This window comes from Porites lutea, chromosome 14 (assembly GCF_958299795.1).
Source record: "Porites lutea chromosome 14, jaPorLute2.1, whole genome shotgun sequence".
NCBI lineage: Eukaryota > Metazoa > Cnidaria > Anthozoa > Scleractinia > Poritidae > Porites > Porites lutea.
Genome location: NC_133214.1, coordinates 17,855,058 through 17,874,779, shown reverse-complemented (window position 1 = coordinate 17,874,779; position 19,722 = coordinate 17,855,058). Strand labels below are relative to the sequence as shown.

At 39.5% G+C, this 19,722-nt stretch overlaps 1 protein-coding gene across 1 annotated transcript; it reads right to left on the bottom strand.

Annotated features, from left to right (window-relative positions):
• Positions 1–270: 270 nt before the first annotated feature.
• On the bottom strand, positions 271–8,449 carry LOC140924008 (uncharacterized). Its single transcript, XM_073374012.1, has 7 exons — positions 8,142–8,449; positions 7,606–7,689; positions 4,891–6,545; positions 4,304–4,557; positions 2,844–3,680; positions 2,076–2,190; positions 271–736 (listed from the first exon to the last, which is right to left on the bottom strand). Exons 1-7 carry the CDS (start codon positions 8,425–8,427, stop codon positions 704–706), a joined length of 3,264 nt encoding a protein of 1,087 aa, XP_073230113.1. The 5' UTR covers positions 8,428–8,449; the 3' UTR covers positions 271–703.
• Between the last annotated feature and the right edge of the window lie 11,273 nt (positions 8,450–19,722).

The following is a 19,722-nucleotide window of genomic DNA, read 5'->3' as shown; positions in this document are numbered from 1 at the left end:
TTCTTTCTTTGCCTCGTCTATTTATCTTTACAATCACAACAATAAAGTCTTTATTTACCAACCGCTTAAGATGCACTGGTCTTCCTTGCGAGCTGTCTCTGAATTGCATATCAGTTAAGACATGCTCTGAAAATAACACGATGGGAAGTTTACGTTTCAAAAACGCTTAAAACTGATAGCAGGCAGATGCTGTAAAGCAGTGGCTTTGTCAATTGTTTTTACCATTTTCTGACATAAAAGCTGAGTGCTTCGACCGCGGTGGGCGTTTAGGGACCATTTAGAGGTGACAGCGTGAACCGATGCCTTGGCAGTGCACGGTTCAATGAAAATCACCAATCAATTGGCAGCTGCAGCAGCAGCTAAGTTACGTGAACTAAACGTCAAGCACTGCTCAGCGTAACATTTTTAACAATGATCTTGCGGAATATTTGCGTTTGGACTTGTCAATCGAAAACTTCTTTCAGTTCTTCAGCTTGGTCTTATCAGAAGCACAACTCTCGCTACTCAACAGTATTGTTAACTTGAAAATCGTTAATGTGCCCAGCAAAGTTTAACGGTGCATTTGAACATCAACAAGTTATTACTTTTCCTACAGAGGACTCATAGTCACGACCACTGTAGATGGGAGCAAGCTTCAGGAATAGCCGCCAGCCAAAGCAAATGCTTTTGAACAAAACAACGAGGTATTTAAGTGATCAGCCGGCTACTCCTGCCTTCCCTCTGACTCTTGACTTCCCTGTAACAAATAAAATAAAAATAAAGTAATCAAAGAAATAAGACGACAGAGAAATCACTTGCTTTAAGTAATTTCGTGGCCATTAAGGAAATGGTAGTTAAAGCACGCAGCTTTACAGTACTAACTAAACTACACCTACGCTGGACACAGACTTTCCCGGAGTTCTATTATCAACCCTGTGAGAGACCCAGTATCCATATTCAAACTCTCCAAATTGATCTCCATACATTTCCTTAAAGAACTAGTTGAGAGAATTTGAAAAAAACAACGCAGCATTTTCCCTTAGATGATCATTTTGTCAATTCTCATAACCTCTCCACTGAATAATGTATTGATATAAGAGAGCTTTAGATTAGAAGACGAGAACGAATACGAGATTTAACTTAAAGTTTTTGCGCGTATTCTCGAAAAGTATTCAACACGAAAAGCTTCATCGTACTATTTTTCAGCTAAAAAATATGAGCGGTTATTTTTATTGGAGAAGGTTTAGCCTTTTCCCGGTCGCAAAATGATTAAACTTCTCAAATTTGATAACTTGTTCCCGCCACTGCGACATTCTCGCTAAAACTCGTAGTAGAATGACGACGGCTATCACGTTTTCCCGCCAAAATGACCTTGGCTCATGGTCCGAAAGAGCACTACTTAGTACTGAGAAAATCTCGTACTCGTAGTCGTCCTCGTCTCAGAATTTAAAGCTCTCTATTGTTAGGAGAAAATTGATCTTGGTCACCCTTGGGATTTTAAGGTTTATGAATTCTCTCTCCATGAAAGGAAGAGGGGCTTACCCAGGTCTTAACTGACGAAAAAAGAAAAAAAACAAAACAAATAAATCACAATGTCCCTTAACAATGATAGTAAAATAGACTTCCATTCGTTGTTAATCCAAACAAAAAACCGCGTATTTGTCGTAATGGTGGATCGTTGAAGTTGTGGCCACTACGTCGTTTTGCCAGTTTAACACATCACATGACAACTGACAAATTTCAGTTCAACCTAGAATATTATGGCCTGCCGCGAAAATTCTTCAATAACCGTGCTTCTGATTAAGCCAGAAGTACCCGAGACAGCTCAAAAATAAAAAAACACACTGACGAATCCAAACCTAAAGCTAAGAAGCCTACTAAGAAAGCAAAGGACCAAGATTGACACTAGTAAACAACGGAAAAACATTCAATGTCTTTAAACAAAAATAGTTACTCTATGAAATAATGATACTTTCTGTTCAGAAAATGCCCAGTTCTTATAGACAGTTGGACATTTGTGCCACTATGTAGAATTTTAGAATAAACGCTTAAAATTAATAGTAGCAGGAGTGGCGATAAGGGAAGATTAACAATACCTCAAGCTCAACCAAGTCCTCCACACACTTGACCACATCAGGTATCTGCTTGCCTCTGAAGCCAGCTGAACCACACACTGCCTTTGCTTTCTTTAGATACAAGATCAATTCCTGCCTGAATAGAGATGGCACAAACACTAGTCTACAACGCATCAGATCTTCACACCTTCTTTTCCTTTACGTGGCGGTGATTACATGTTGACTGACTTGCAAAGGGAAGGGGTGTGTGCAAGTGACACTGTAACCGGTGAGTGGAAATTACCGAAAGTGATCTCACTGACACCCCATCTCAAATAAACGCCTATTGTCGAATAAACGCTCTCTCTACGACCTTACGTTTGTAATTATAGACGCTCCTCTCTAATTAACACCGCCCTGTCTAATAGATGCCCCCTTGACAGTTATTCCAATATACTAGGAATAGCAAAAAGGAGTAAAATCATTCAATTTATTCAGTTTCTTGCTTGATTACCATGGGTTTGCGCATTGCATCTTGTTCAATGTCAAGTTTAAAGTAAAAAAGGGGAACAATGACAACACAATGACCCTGAACGAGGATTCTGACTTTGAAGTTTAGATTTGAAAGAGAGATATGGATCTCTAGACCGACAAGACATATCAGTACTGATAGACTGGATAGTCTGCTATTTACAAACTCTCTTGATATTTTCGCTGATAGCAATTTAATTTTGCAGAGATTGTTGGAACAATGAAAATAAAAGCCTCTGACAAAATGTTTGCAAAAACACAATCTGGACTGATATTTACCTGGTTTTGCTAGGAAACCTCTTCTGGAGAGCCTCCATAAGCTTGTCAAAAGAGGAGAACTTGCCCGCGGAGGGAGGGGCAGGGGGTGGGGAATGCTCCGGTGCTTCCCCCTCTGGTACAGGCTCAGTGTTAAGACCAGGGGGACGGCGTAGTGGTGCAGAATTTTTAGGCAGCCCACCACCTGAAGCAACACCATTTTGTATCATCTGCAGGCTACACAAATACTGGGATAACAGTTCTGGAGGAACGACAGGGAATGGAGTAGCTGGTGTGGCAAACCCTGGTGGAGCATTCATAGGCACTGGTTGTTGACCATTACTAGAATTTACGTTCATTGGAAACTGTTTTCCATTTGAATTGGTATCACTGGGGACAGTTTGCTGATTTTTTTCTGATGACAAAAGTGGTTCTTGAGCCGAACTTGACAATGTTGATGGCACTTCTTTCAAATTTTCTGCCCTTGTGATGTTTCCTACTTGAGTGGGTGTCACACTAATAGGGGATTTTGCTTCACCACAGGCATTGTTGCCTCCTGTTGACTCAGAAGATTCAGCATTACACGAGCTGGTATCTTGCTCATCACTGACGCTTGATTTCTGACCAACAGACTGCCTATATGAATGAGGTGGACTTCTCAAGTCAATCTCACACAATTGGTCCACGTCTTTATGTTGCTGCACAGACTGTTCTTTTCTGTCAAGTGTTGGTTTATGCACGGCAATCTTTGATTTTTTCCCTACAATAACTGTCCAGCCATCATTATTCTGTTTCTCCTGGTCACTGCCCTTGAGGCCTGTAGTTTCACCATCACCTTCAGCTTCTGTTCTTCTTTTCAAGCTGAGAAGAAAAAAAGAGGAGATTAATAAAGATGACTGTCTCTTTACGCAAACCACATTACCATGAAGTAGCCCTGGGCAAGCTAGCCTGTGAATGGGGCTAGCTCTTCGGGGCACTCTGGCAGTGGGGTGCGAAAAGGAAGGAAACTTGCAACTACGTCTCTGGAATTTGAATTCCACCTGCAATTCCCCTGTGGCTCCCCGTTGACTGAGCTGTCAGATTTCCGCCAATCGCGTGAAGGTATAATGAACCCGAATGTAAACAAACATTGAAAAACCTGTGAAAAGGGTAATGACATCATTATCAATGTCACCTCTGCCAATCAACATTTTGTATTGACTTTTTCAATGCAGATATTCAAATTCCATTGACGTAGTTGCAAGCTCTCCTTTCTTTTCCTGCCCCACCGCCAGAGCACCCCAGAGAGCTTGCTCGCAGGCTTTGGGCAAGCGAAATGTAAGAGCTGCTTGCTCAAAGGACAAGCTGAAATTCAAGTTTTTTCAAACCCTCCAATTTTGTTGGACCTACTAATGTTAGATGCTGTTTGACCCGTTTGACAGAGCCCTTGAAATCAAAGGTTATCAACAGGTTAGTAGATGAAAACTGTAGAAAGAGATACCAACCATGCTTCACAGTCATTGCTCTTCTTGGCCGCGAACAGAGTTGTCTTCATATCATCTAGCTGTTCTTCCAGAGACTTCAGCTTAGCAGTTTGCTCTTGAGCTACTACCCTCAGGGCCTTCAACGCAGCTTCCTTGAGTTGTAGGGCAATTTTAGTGGCCTCCAGGTCTTCTTCTTTGGACTTCAGCTCCTTTGATATTCGTTTGATTTCAGTTTCTTTGTGTCTTTTAAGTGTTTTGAGATCTTTCTTTAGTTTCTGAAAACAAAGAGAGGCAATCTGGTTTTAAGTATAACAACTTCTAATGATTAGATAAACTCAGTTAGAGCCCAGAAAGGGTCTGTCAAGTGTACCCTTGCTACCTTTTAGTGTTTAAATTTTTCTAAAAAACAATAAAAATTATTGTTGCTACAAAGAAAAGCCTTTGCTCTAAACAGTCTGTTGACAAGGTGCCTGCAAAACAAAAGCAAAAGAAAATAATACAGGGTGCAGGATAAGAAGATGCACACAATGTGCATGTTCAAGACAGGCTGTGCACCTCACAGTAATCCTTGCCTGAACGTTTGCTGCGTGCATGTAAGTTATACTCACCTCAACTTCCTCAGATTTCCCACTAATATCCTCTTTTAACTGATCCATAACTCGCTTGTGGTTATGTCTAGCATTGGCAGACACATCCTTTTCATTTTGAAGACATGCATTCAGTTCTTCCCGCAATTTCTTTTCATCAAAGTACAAATCTTTATAACACAAATCATCTCCTTCATCTTCAGTGGCTTTGTCATCAAGTTTCCATAGCAGATACTCCTCTTCAAAAGCCTCTTTGGATGCACTCACTTGAACGCCTGTGGTCTTGTTAGTCTCCATGCCTGTTTGACAACAACAATCGAACACAACGGTGACATCAGTTTGCGTACTAGCCTGTGTAACACTGGTAACTGGAGGTGTCGCAACGCAATCATTACGGTACTTTTTTGCACTAACAGGTGTTTCAGTACTTTTCCCAACTTTTATTCCATTTCTTTTTGCCAGTTCCTCAAAGACACCTCTCTTTGTAACAACACATTGCTTTGCCGGGAGATCAAGCATGTCTTCTTGAGGGAAGAAGAGATCTTCACTAGGAGCAGGTGAACTAGAGCAATGCGATGAAGATCTTGAATTGCTTACTTTAATACCCTTCAAACGCGCAATTTCTTGAAACAAGGCAATTTGCGGATCTGGATCCAGCTCATAAGGACATGTGTACATGTCTGTATAATAATCACTGCCTTGTGCATTCTCACCCATTATAAATTCAAGCTGTTCCAAAGAACTGTCACCAGAGTTCTTGCTAAGAGTACCATCACCTACTTTAATCCCATTCAATCTAGCCATTTCTTGAAATTTGGCAATTTGAGCATCTTGGTCGTCTTGAGTATCTGCTACACTTTCAGCCCCTGAGATTTGCTCTTTGTAGGAATTAGCAGTTGAATAATCTTCACCTGAAACATTGCCAACCTTAATACCTTTGAGGCGGGCAATTTCTTGAAATGTCTTGATTTGAGCAGCTCCTGTCAAAGACATTTCACCTGCTGCAACATGTTCACTTGTGAGCACAGTTCCTGAAGAAGCAGTAGTCTCACATGATGCCTTGTCAGTTTCAAAACTCTCTTCTTTTTTCTCTACATCTAGGTTTTCAGATTCATCTTTTGAGCTTGTTTTTCCCATTCTTGTTTCAAGAGTTTTTGTTTCAAAACTTTCACACTGAAGTGCATCAGGTTTTCCTGGGGTTTCAAAACTCACAACTGGTTCATAAGACCCTGTGACAGGTTTATTTTCTGTCGACAGTTTTCCTACAAAATGTACAGTTTCCTCATCGATGACTTCACGTTCCTTACAAAGATTGTAACCCTGAACTGACTGAATTTTCTCACAGTCCTTCGTTTCTTCAATGCTGAGGCAATTCCCTGCCACAGTATTCTTGAAAAGATCAATCACAGGAAATACAGTATTCATTTCTTTTTCCACCTCTGCTTCAAACCCACTTGCACTTCCAGTAGCCTCAGGAGCATTCTCTACTTTTCCAACATGTGTCTCTCTACAAGAGTTTTCCCAACTCTCTGCTTCTGCTGACAAACTGCTGCTTGATAACACAACTTGTGCCAATGTTGTAGAAATGAGTGTTCCTTCATCTCCCCCAATGGCATCTGATGTACTGTTCACCACTGAACTATGTGCACTAGTGACTGCTAATTTATCTTTTGAACCTGCTGGTATTATAGAACAGGAATACATTAGTTCGTTTATAGGGCAACTAAGATTGCACTGTTTGCTCTAGCATGCACATGCCAAACTGGAAACTCTTTCATTTAACAAGAGCTAAACCAGGGTGCAAAGAAAGTCAGTTTTACAGCTTGCCATTCGGGCAAGCTGTAGCTAACATGTACTAGCCCAAAAGTCATTTCAACTAGCCCGAAAAAAAATTTGATGAGCAGGATTGACTACAGTTCTTCTGTCATTCGAATTCCTAAAAAAATTTCTCTTGCCCGTCAGGCAAGTTAAAAACAGAATTCACTAGCCCGATAGCAAAATCCACTAGCCCCGGGCTATCGGATACTACTTTCTTTGCACGCTGGCTAAACTGAGAAACATGCAACAAAACTGCAGATCAAGAGTCTACCTGAAAAATTCTCTGAATCCCTATTATCTTATAATAATGCCTTCCAGTTCCAATAACAACCACTGGACATTTTACCCAGTAAATAGAAACATTAGATAGTGGAGCTGACGCAATAAGGAAAAAACACTGGCTGGTGACAGTGGACCTCTACACCTTGTATGTTTTGCTTTCCCAATAGAGGTCTCAGGGGAACTTGACCCTTGTCTTTTCATAAATTATGCACACATATGCATGTGAATGAAACAAAATTTGAAAGAAATAGTTCTCTAGAGTATTAACACATGACCTGTACTGGGAAAACAAAACATACAAGCTAAAGAGGTCTATAGCCAGTAACTTCCGCAGGTGTAATTCTTGTTATAAGGCTTGTAAAATTCATTAACAAGTATCTTTTTTTCCCTCAAAAATACTTGGCTCCAGTAATAAGAAGAGGTAGATTTTAAGTTCATTTTTGGATGAAAAGCTGACAAGTTACAATCCTTTTATATGTTTTCAATAATGGCCAAAGAGAGCCACAAATAGGCTCAGATCATGTGTGATGTACATGTACCTCGTATAAATGATCATCTCCAATTTTAATTTTATAGAATATCCAAGTACAACTGTAATAATATCACACCTCTAGGTTTTTCTAAGTATTTCATTACCTGCTGGGCAAACAGTTATTCCATTTTTCTCAGCAATCTTTTTAAAGTCCTCCAGAGAACCACTCTGCTTTGCTGTTGCTCCAGCTGTCAAGGAGAGATAAAGTCCTATGGTAAGTGAACCATTATTAACCAACAGTACATGTACTTTGCAGGACAAAAAATTATATCATTACTGTGTATTAACCTGTGAAAGGTTTGAACCCAGGAGTCATTTCTAACAATATAAAAAGTACTTCTAATACACTGTAGCTCCTTGCAGGCACCATCACACATTATAAAATGAAAATTCAAGTGGACCTTCAAGCTGTAGGGAAGCCAAAGTAATAGTGAGGCATCATTTCTATGATTTAAAAGAATGGAATCAAATTGAGGAAAAACAACAACTTTAACAACAACTAAGTTGCAACCATGGTTGAAATCTAAAAAAAAATAAATGGTGATCAGGAAAACACCTTGTGGCCATTTCTTAGAGGTAGCTTACAGAAGAGGTTTGACCAAACAACGGTGGACCAAACACATACAGTAATTTCTATCACCTTTATTCTGCTCTTTTCCAATTCTGATACCGTTCTTCTGTGCTGCAAGCTCAAAGAACAACTCCTTAGTCCGACCATCAGTAGGACTGCCCAGCTTTTCTAGTTCCCATCTGGTTTTTCGTGTTGTTAGGGCAGCATCAGCAGTAAGAGGGATGGGAAACAGAGGAATGTTATATGTAGGAGAAGGTGGATCAAATGTTCTGTAATCAGCTGGAACAGTGGGTCTAACAACAACAGGGACAAGCTTGGGTCTCATAACAAATGGGCGGCAGAATTGTGGATTCATCCTGTTGTTCTTCTTTGCTGTAAACCTGTGGATAACCTGACAGAAGAGTTTATACTTTTAAGCCTTATGTGCTGATGAGGGAAATTTATTTAACAATCAACCCATTTTAATTTTAACCCTTTACGTCCCAGTACAGTATGTTGCCCAGTATCCGGACGGTACCAGTATCCGGACACTTGAAACAAAAACTCAATTTTTGAGGCGCCCTTTTCAGTTCTCGGTAAATGAAGTATTTCAACTGAAAGCTGAACATTTCAGCTTTCAGATGAAAGTTTTGCCGATTTGAAAGCTTGCGAAACAGTTGCAGAAGATGCCGTTCTGTTTAGGTGAGTAAACTTTTCATGGCTAATATTTACGCTGTTTACTGTGCAGTAAAATTAGTACTGCTCAGAAAAGGGAGGGTAATGTGTGATACTTTCAAAGAAACTGTTTTATTTTTAAAGTGAAGATACTTAAGGAAGTCAGGTTTTCAGAAAGTTTATTAATTCTTCTTGAGATTCGGTTTGTTTGGAATAACAGAGGCCAGAAACATTCACTAAGTTTGGATGTCATGTGCCCAGTATCCGGACAGTTTTTTCTCTGCTGTACAGAATCAATGAATTAGCTGTGTACATTATCCGGTTAAGATTTATTTTATATCAGTAACTATAATTAAAGCTTAGGATATATGATATAGTCGTAAAATTTAATTCTACTCAACTCCATATGGAAATTTTCTACACTCATTCAGAGGCGACTTGATTTCGTGTGCACGGCTTGTTTCGCGTGACTGCATTTTCTATATATAACTGAAAGCGTCTGGGTTGAACCTGGAATTCTCATACTTTCCTCACTTGTGACTGCTACAATGGGGTTGCAACGGTCTGAAAAATGTCGCAAAGGGATTGAGAGATGTGAAAGAAGGAGGAATTAGTGCTAGAAAAGCAGGCTTATTGTGGGGACTGAGCATGAAGAAATCAACACTGCAGGTCAGACTAAATAGGAGGGTGACCTTTGACCGTCGGGTTGAGGTCCCTTCCCCAAGCTTTTTTTTTTAAATAAAAAATGAGGAAAGAAAGTAGTTTGCAGATTGGCTAATTAAGCTTGCAAACTGCGGCTTTGGCATGTCCACGGATGCCTTCCTTAAATCAGTGAAAAAGTTCCTAGACAAGGAAGTAAGAATCACACCATTTTTAAAACAGCCGCTCGCGTTCCCCACCATACCCCAGTCATTTGTTATGTTTTATTTCACGATGCTAGGTTATATTTTTGGAATCGATTGCCAGACTACTTCGCAAGTGCAAGAGAAGCTTATAAGTCACTTGCCTGTCGAAATTTATGTACAATTACGTTGTTATTGTTGTGTCTGGATACTGGGCCAGCTGTCCGGATAATGGGCAACACGGGAGCTCTGCAAAAATATTAATTTCACGATGGAAACAAAGGCAAAAAAGTTAAACTGCCTTTTGTCATATTAAGGACAAGATAGATTTTCTCTGGGCCAAATTTCAGAGTTCTTGCGATTAACAAAGGAAAGTTATTGCAATCTTAAACTGAAGTGTTCGGATACTGGGCAACATACTGTATCCACACTTGAATTCTCCAGACTGATCTCCATACATTTCCTTAAAGAATTAGCTAAGAGAGTCTGACAAAAGGTCAAAGCATTTTCCCTTTGATGATCAAGTTGTCAAATACCACAAGCAGGGATTGTTGTTATTGTGTTCACAATTGACAATAAAATTGTGTGCAGTATTTAACGATGAATTTCTTCAAGAAATACCCGTGTAATGATTAAGAAGCTACATCAAACACTCAAAGAGTTTTTCATCTGTTATCTAGACACCTCAAGTTGCTTAACTTTGCAAAACATGGCTACAACAATAGGCCCATTTATACCAGAGAAAGTAAGCTGTGATTTACTGTGGCCGCAGCTTACACAAGACGTCAAGGAACCATTTATACTAGCACGGCTTACAAATACGCGAACTGCTCATATAAATGGCTCACAGCTGAGTTCGCAGCCAGACTGGTCCAAAAATGACATAGTCTGTTTTGGTGCCTCCCGTAAAGTGCAACAATTCCACTACTGGGGGCCATTCAGTTTCATATCCACTCCCCTAAATTGATGAGATACTTTGACATTTCCCTAAACTTTAAAAAAATTGTGAATGTTTGCGCAAAACACTTGGAAAAAGCATTGTTACGCATTTATCCCCTCAGAAACTGTGCTCAAAACATCTTATAACCTTAAGAAATATTTGATTTTCTGCTCCCTCTTCTCAGAAAATCTGGTCTTCTTTACTAGAGACAACTTTCAGAAAATTCATCTCATCAACCAGGAAAGAGGTTAGACTTGCTACAAGTTGACCTCTCATAAGTTCATACAAGTGAGCAAGGCGAGCTTTAATGCATGAGGTCGAGCAGCGACAGAGCGAGCGACAAAGTCTCGAGGTTGACTTGTTTTGCCTGAATGGATTTGAATCATAAATATAAATTCACATGGGAAAAAAATAAATGACATATGCTGTGTCGGGAGCGGCGTGAAATATCACCCACTGTCCTATTGGTCAATTATCATGACGTAATCAATAGAATTTTCCAGCAGAGAATTTTGCGCCAAACAGGCATGAAAAGTCCTTTAAAATGGCATAACCAACCAGGAAAAAAATAAACGAGTTTTAAAAAGTCTAGGGAGGGGTGTGGATATTCATAGGAATGGCTCTGACCTTCAAAAATTTCTAAATTTTATGGTGCCACTTGGGGCCATCAAGAATAAAAAAAAAAACGTTGTGAATATGGCAAAAAAGGTATTTGGAAGAAAATTTGGTATGAAATTCTTTCTGGTCTATATTCCACAGTTATGGGAAAAACAACTCTACTTTACTATGGTTTCATTGTTTGTTTTGTCAGAACATACTACTGTCACTGAGCTTCATCCATTAATTCGTTTCTGGAAAAATGATTTATTATGCGGAAACAAAAGCTTTAACAATAGAACATAAGCTTAATAATGACGGAAAACAAGAAGAGCTTAAAGATGATGGTGTTACAAACTTTAGGAAATATAAGCTTAACGTTTTGCAATCCGAGTCTGACAGGAACTGTAATAAAAAAGCCAGGAGTATCCGCCCTGATTTAACACTGCAGTTGACGTTCGCGTCGTAAAGCAGTGCGTGGAGAAAAGATATAAAGTCTGCCGTTTTCTATCATAAAAACCCGAAACGCAAATGCAAATTAAAGGCCTGCGAGAACACAATGCTTTTTGTAGCTACAGATAACCAACGCATAAGCGCGTAAGCAGAAAATTTGACGCAAGACAGCGAAAAGCAGAACAGAGATTGTTTGCGCATCCAAACATTTCACCTTTAAGAAACCTTTTGAGGTCCACATCGTTTACTGCTTCGCAAAATGCGTCTTTCTTCACGCTTATTCCGAAGCAAAGCTTAAGGTCTCAAACAATTGAACAGATACTAGAAGCTTGTATTTGTTGACAACTCGACCATGCATGGCGCTGATCGCTCAACCATTGCATACCGCAACAACATGTGGCTTGCGGGCGATTACTCATGCAAAATATCTACTTCATACTTGCCTTATCAGTCCATTATGTCTTTGCTTTTAAGGATTGCAGAAATGAAAAGACGAAATACGCCACAACGTAGATACTTTCAGCTCCGTGCCATCTCCATTCCTCGCAGCGTCGCGGTACGCGCTAGACTAAACAGCGTGACATGAGCCGCCGCTCATCGTGACCTGTTTCCCGCGCTTTTGGTGAGTCACCACAGGGCACGTCACAGGGCACTCAACATGCAACAGAGACAGTCAAAGAAAAGAACTTAGAACTCATGCCGAAAGATGTCTTTAAAAGACAAACAAGAGAGAAATTAATAGGGAAAAGAAAGCTGTCACCAGCACGACGGCTACACGAACTAAATTCAGGAGTTTTTGCCACAAGACCTAACAATCGGACTGTACCAGTTGTTTATAGGCCACGTGCCGGCCGTAGCCACACCTCAAACCACACCCTTCCTGCTGGAAGTAAGAGTTACATGTGCAATTTCACATGATAAACGTTAGACAAAACAAACATTTATCAGGATCCGACTGAAAGGAAGATTCTACCCTCTTCTCCTGTCTGAATTAATTCTATTAGACAAAGCACATGTTATTCCAGGTGGGGGGTGATCTTATGTCAGTGTTTTGTGTAATCAAAAGCAAGTCCTCACCCGTGTCAGATCTGTCTACTGAAAACAGTCAAGGTTGCGGAAGTTAAATTCAAAATAAACACGCTGATTTAGCACACTGGTATTTCTTAAAGTCACGAACGCCAAAATAACAATCAATTTGTCGTTTTGCTTGTACAATTGTTGGGGGCTTGTGTAACTCGCTTGGCTTTTTAACGAAGAGGACCAAGACTCTGTTCGTTCTCCTTAGACAGCAGTTTATTCTTCTGACAACAACTTTACTACTCAACTAACTCTACTAGCTTACACAGCGAATTAAATAAGTAAATTGTAGACTTGTTTTGAGTTAGCCGACCGGAAGAGGTTCTATTGAATACCTTATCGCCTATATCGCAACAGCTTTGCTACAGTAAGATAACCTAACAGTTTGCTCCAACCTGGATATGTAACAGGGCGTCAGCGATCTTTTTGCCAGATTGATGGATCATATCTTATTTTTGCGGCTTCCGCCCCGCAGAGACCAGTTGAACGAATAGCAGACAAAACGTGCAATATCTGGCATTGAAATAAGGATTTTACTGAGCCTGTTTGAGGCGTTCAGACAGTGGAGCGCAGCACGAAGTCGGAGAGCGGGGGAAAAGAAGGAGGGAGAGCAGGAGAGGAAGCAACTCACCCCTACCCCACCCCCTCTGATTTTCCTTGTCACATCTCTTTGCGCCTTCCCTACAATCTGAACGTCCCGAAGTCATTTCGCCCCCGTTACTAAGCCGCCAATGTTCGAGTCATTTAGCGCGCTTCAGATGTAATATCCTCATTCTATAAGCCATTCAGGAAAACAAGCACACATCAAATGTAATATTCCTCTTCTATAAGCCATAAACCAAAACAAGCCGCTTCAAATATAATATTCCTTGTTCTAGAATAAGGGGTCAAGTTACCGGGGCGAAATGATTTGGGGGCGAGATGACCGGTAACCCCTGGAACAGACTACGAGTTTAACAGGTATGGCCTGATCGACAGACGTAAGCTGTAATGTCCAACGTCAACATTTGTGGATTTTGGCCGCGAACTGACTATGCAAAAGGGCTAGCGGAGCGAATAAATAATAATTATCATTTGCTCAGTTGACCCTTTTGCTACCCTGTTTTATATTTGTTGGAAATTTCGTACCTCATTTTTTCTGTTCCGTTCCTCTCTTTGCGTCATCCCCACTACCTGAACGCCTGGAATCCTGGGAAACTTCCTGAATCTAGGCAAGCAGTCCCAATATCAAGACCCTTTTATGATTTAGTGTTATGGACCCACATTAGCCTGCGTAGCAAGCGTTTCAAATCGAGTTATTGCGCGAAAGTTAGAGCGGTAGCAAAAAAACCCTGTCATTCCTTTTTTTTGCTCTCGTCCCAACTTTCTCGACTAACTCGCGCGGAAACGCTTGCTACGCAGGCTAGACCCACATAGGTATATCTCCCTTAGGATTCATGTTAAAACAACAATAACTAAAAAAACTTCAGCACACTAGCCTTTATATACAAAATTGCATTTAATTTCATTTGAACTCTGAAATTATCATAATTTGGTTCCGAAAATATTTTTTTCAATTACAAAAGAATATGTTTTTTAACTAGTAGACGTTAGTAATAAATTGCTAGCAACAGCTTAATAGCCTTAGACTTAATAAACTAGGATAAGCCTCGAAAATTAGGTTCTATGTACATCTAATTTTTGGTCTTCTCAGACACTTCTTCTCCCTTTTCCAAGTCTTCAGTTGACAAATATTTACATTATTTTTAACAAACTATTTTAAGTTTTGTTCTGAGCAAGCTACTTTAAGAGAGAAATGAATTATTTTCCAATATACAATATTAAACTTCTGATTAGAAATACAACAATGTAGAACATTTTTACACGGTTTACTATTGCTAATTTCTGAAATAATTTTGGTAGATTATTTTCACCTCCCTATCATAGTAAAATCTGTATTCACAATAATGAGAAATTAGTAAGAAATTCTATATATCTGATAAGGCGATACCCCCAACATCTTGACTAATTCAGGTCCCTGAGATATGGAGTCATGAGTCTTCCAGTCTCTTAATATGAACTTAATTAAATAGAACCATGGTTTGGAATAAATCTTTTCATCGTGTTTTACTTAATAAATTTTTTACTAGAATCATTCAAACTGAGTTATTGTAAATCCTGCAATGATTTTTTAGCTATGTTCTACATTTGGTCAATCTTTCAGAGAAATTTTTTTCGAGGAAAACAGACTAGTTTATGCCAAAATTTAAGTGCCCCAGCTTCAAGTATATTTCTTGAGAGGCACAGCAAGTTAGGGAAGGGCGAAGGCACGGACAATACTGGATTCACCCTAACATCTGACAGCATTATCTAACATAGAGAACAAATGTATACACAAAGCATCAAAATTCACTGAAGCTAGTCTTCTCCAGGGACTCTTATTTACAAAAGTACATGCAAATATTTAACACTTAAAAATTTAAGGTATTAAAATATAGAAATAAATGATAAATTCCATGCCTTTAAAATGGTGACTGATTATTGAATTGATTGGAAGCACACTGTGAAATAATTCCAAAATATGTAATTCTGGTGCATTAGTTACAAATTAGTGCATTTTCGGTTAGTTCTGGTTTACACATTCTGGCTGCGAGGGAGGGGAGGGACTCAACAAAGTTTCTTTCAGAGATGCCTGGTGTCAGTCAGGTACAACCATTACCCTGGTACCCCTAGAAACTTTATATCACTTTCCTTTGGAGTAAAGCTTTAATAAATTTAAATGAATCAGCCATCTCCTCAAGATAAGTGTAACTATTCCTAAACTGTGTTCTGGGGGACTTCGGTATGAAAGATGGGGATGCTTGTCGTCTTGCTCAGGGATGTTAAAAAAAAGCCAATAAATATTTTTACCCTTTAATACCCAGTATAGTTTAGAGTTGTGCATTAATAATGTCTCTATAGAACAATCCAAGTACATACAACTGTGTTTAACACAGCATTATTTTGATGTTAACATCTTTAGTGCAATTAAAATCACTACGTAGTTCTCATCTGGTTGTCTGCTTTAGTACCAAATCCTCTTTGGAGGTCAAATAAAGACAGTAGGGCCATTTATACGAGGAAAAATAAGACGCGTCTTAAATAAGACGCGAACTTTCCGTATAAACGGCACATTTCGTCTAAAATAAGACGCGTCTTAGCTAAGACGCTTCTTATTAGATAAAACATGCTCGTATAAATGGTACAGTTCGTGTCTTATTTAAGACGCGTCTTATTTTTCCTTGTATAAATGGCCCTAGTGAGCCATACCCAGAAGAGTGACTTTCTAATTCTCTGACGAGCTTCCCCATATTTTTATACTTGAGTCCACACCAGCAATTTTATACACCTCAAACCTGAAAAAAGGTACCTCTTTAGGGAAAATCATCTCTGTACTTAAAATATTAAATGTACATTAAATGTATGACCCGAGCCTAATTTATCTTCCAGACCTTGGTATTTTTAGTGTTGTCAATGTCTTTTTTTCTTTTTCGTATTAATATTAATAATAACATTATTATTACTATTGCTAAAAAAGTAATGGACAGACCATTAGAAATCTTAAGGGGGGGGAAGTACAAAAAAAATATTAGTGCAAGGGATAATTTAATGGAAAAAATTCATGCATGCAACTTAACCCTAAAAAATATTCATGCAATAGCCTAAAAAAATTTGTACAAGGAAAATGTTAACAGAAAAAAAAATCATGCAGCTCGAAAATTCCCCACCACCCCCCATAACTTTTCTAATGGTCCATCCCCAATGAGACCCCAATGACAGCAAGCTCGAGTAACTGAGTCAAAGTTCAGCGCTGCGCTCTAGAAGCACCCAGTGCTCTCTTGTGCTTCTGAGCTTTGGACAACAAAGTATGACGTCAACATTTTCTTTGGGCATATATAATACGTGGAATGTTAATTCTCGTTATATTTGATGTAGGGATTGGGAAGTTTTTCTGTAATCTTGCTCTGCTCCGAATAATTTAAATTCCTCGGGAGTGTTCCCTGGGGTAAAAGACGGGGCTTTAAACGGGAGTTCCCTCGGGAGGTGTCGGATTCACACGGTAGCCCGAAGCTCGCAGGGCTTGATTTACCTCATGTCTTAATGAATCACCTTGCGATCCTCCAAGAGTTATACGCCTTGACTTGTCGCGTCTTCTACTTTCAAATTCTTTCCTTACAGGCGTTAGTGCTTGGTAGTTCGTGTTGAACAAATCGCTAACCTTACGTAACTCTTGGGCTATCTTGACCGCCTCTCGTGTGAGGGGCTCCGAATGAGATCGCGACCGTCTGCCTTCGTCCACTTGTAGATACTGTAACCTTTCGTCCAGAAAAGACGGCACAGACCTGTTATGACCAAGCGGTCTAGGAACATTGAAGTTGAACTGCAAATCTTCACTGTCATTTTCTGTGTTTTTCGCCGTTTGTTTTTCTTCCACAAGATCTGACCTTGGTTCATTATTATCAGGTGACTGGGCGCTAATTTCCAGATGGAACATTTTCAGCGAACGCACCCTGCTATTAACGTCTTTATCGCAGTTGTCTGTCTGAGTTAAGTTTCAGCTCAGCTGAAATGGATGTATTAACTTCACCTTGGGCAATCTGACGCAAAATTTAACAAATGCTGCCTGCAAATCAAGCATTGTTGTAAGCTGATTAGTGGGCCAAAATACAAAATAGGCCAATACGCGCAGAGGCGCCGTGAAAATTCAAACTCCGTTCTAATCATAAAATAATCATGATTTTTTTTCATATTAGAAGCTGCACTGAAATCAAGAAATTACCTTGAATGTACACCAAATCCGATTTAACTATTAGTGTTCTTTTTCCAATGTTGCTTTGCACAAGATTTCTGTCACGAAAATGCATTTGCGTTCGGTTTATTTTCGTCCTTAACTTATGATTACTTCAACAGCCAATCAGAGAAGAACAACTAACAGGTTTAAGAAAGTTAATGACGGTCATAACAATTGCCTTTGTTCTGTCTTGGCATAAAGCCAAAAATATATTTGCGGTAATTAAAGAAATGTGCAATATATGTACGAAAGAGACAAAGCAGACAGAAAACTGAGGAATTTTCCGTCGGCAAAAAAAATATGTTTTTTTTTTTTAAAAAATAATGAGATAACCATGATAACATGCAGTCGTATTTTTTCTTTTGGATAGAGGTGGGGTGGGGGAGGCAACAGATCAGAGAAGTACAGTATGTACATGTCTAGCCTGAGTGCAGGGGTCAAGTTAACCAAGTCTGACAGCAAATTAAATCTGAAAAAGTCATTTCATTAAAAAAAAAGATAAAAGAGCACAAAACATAATAGAAAAAAAAATTAAAATTCGGCCTGAGGGCCTGTGAAGTCTACCGACTGGTAATCTGCGATCAGGCGGTCCTTTATGGCAGGAATAACTTCTGGTGATATGAAACGATAAAAGTAACTCCTGCCCACTGGAAATCGCCTTTTTGCCAGCTCAAATTTATGACAAAGTCTTAAAAATTAAAAAAAAAGTCTAGAGTGTGAACACGGCGAAATTGCGTAGAGCCATAAATTCTTCGGCTGGCGTTTTTACGATTGAGTATTACTGTTACTATTTTGTTTTAGATATTGTTCAACGTCTCAAAATTGCTGAACAGGCGCATAATTACGCGTTGGTTGGTTTCCGCTGGCTAACGGAAATTACGCTCGGTCGCAACTCATGTGCATTGCTTCGGCACGTAGGGTAAGCACTTAGACAATGAGAGTCGTACAAACAACAATGTTTGTGCGTCACAAAATCTTTACCCGCAAAACCAAAGAACCTTTATATATCAGCGTTACGTGATTCGTTGCGTGATAAGGTAGGAGCCTGTTACCCATAATTTTCAAAAGTCGTGCACTCCAACCTGGAAAATGCTAATCAAAACTTTTCTCGCGAATCTGATTACCGTGCCGACATTAAAATGTCTTTAATTTGATAACCATGCATGAAACACTCTGACCTTCTCGTAAATACCCTATTTACACAAGAAATCTTTTATCGCCTTCTACTTTATTCGTTCTTGTCATCAACATCATCTTCAATCATCATTTCATCATCAACATCATCTTCAATTATCATTTCATCATCATCATCACCTTCGTCATCCTTTCGTCTCTGCAGTACTGAACTAAGGAAGTATTTAATAGGTTGCACAATGAGATGAAAACTTCCGACCTCAAGGACCTGGTTGTTTGCACGTTCAAATTGTTGGGAAAAAAAAACGCGTCACTGGACAACGAATTACAACAAAACCACTGAGAACAGCCAACCCACCGGAAGTCATGCACAAGGAACTGAGTACCGGTTTGCTTACATACCATACAATTTAATTCGTATTTGTTTTATTACGATATTTAAGCCCAGTGTGTACTTAAGAAAACAACGTTCTACGTCTGATGTTTATGTTGAACGTGACATTGTGCAGAGAGGTGCCCATGACATTAAAAAAGAATTCAGTGCAGGTCAGCCAATGTTTAATTTTTCGTCGTCGAAGACTTTCTCGTAGTAAGTGTTCCAAAATCACAAAAGGCCCGCTAATATTTATTAAAGGGGGAATTATGGTGGAAGTTTTTTCAAATAAAAGCGCCTGTTAAACGGAAAAAGAAAAAAGAAAGAAACTAAGAGAAAAAAGCTTGAAAAGCAAGTCCGCATACTAAGCCATTCAGTCTGTTGGCTGTCTTAGGGGCACCTTAGTATTGTTATGGTGGACCGTGTTGTCTGTCCTCATGGATAAACATCCTGAAAAAAGATCATCCAAAATTCTCCGATTCTTACTGTGCGAGGGGCTCTAACCTACCTTAAACTTTTTGTATCAAAAGAAATCTCTCAGAGAAACTCCCAAAATGTGTCGGAAGTACAACAAGGCATTTGACCTCAGTACAGTACCCCTTATGAAGTACTTGCCAGATTTTAGAAGGGGAAAGGGGGTTATCTTGAGTCTTCTCATGTAGCCTGTCTGGCTCCCTCGTTCCCAAGGGCCGTTCCCACGGGAGATGAGTAGGGGATTCACTTTGTCAGCGGTTATACAAAGGAAAAACAAGACTTCCACTCCTGACAAA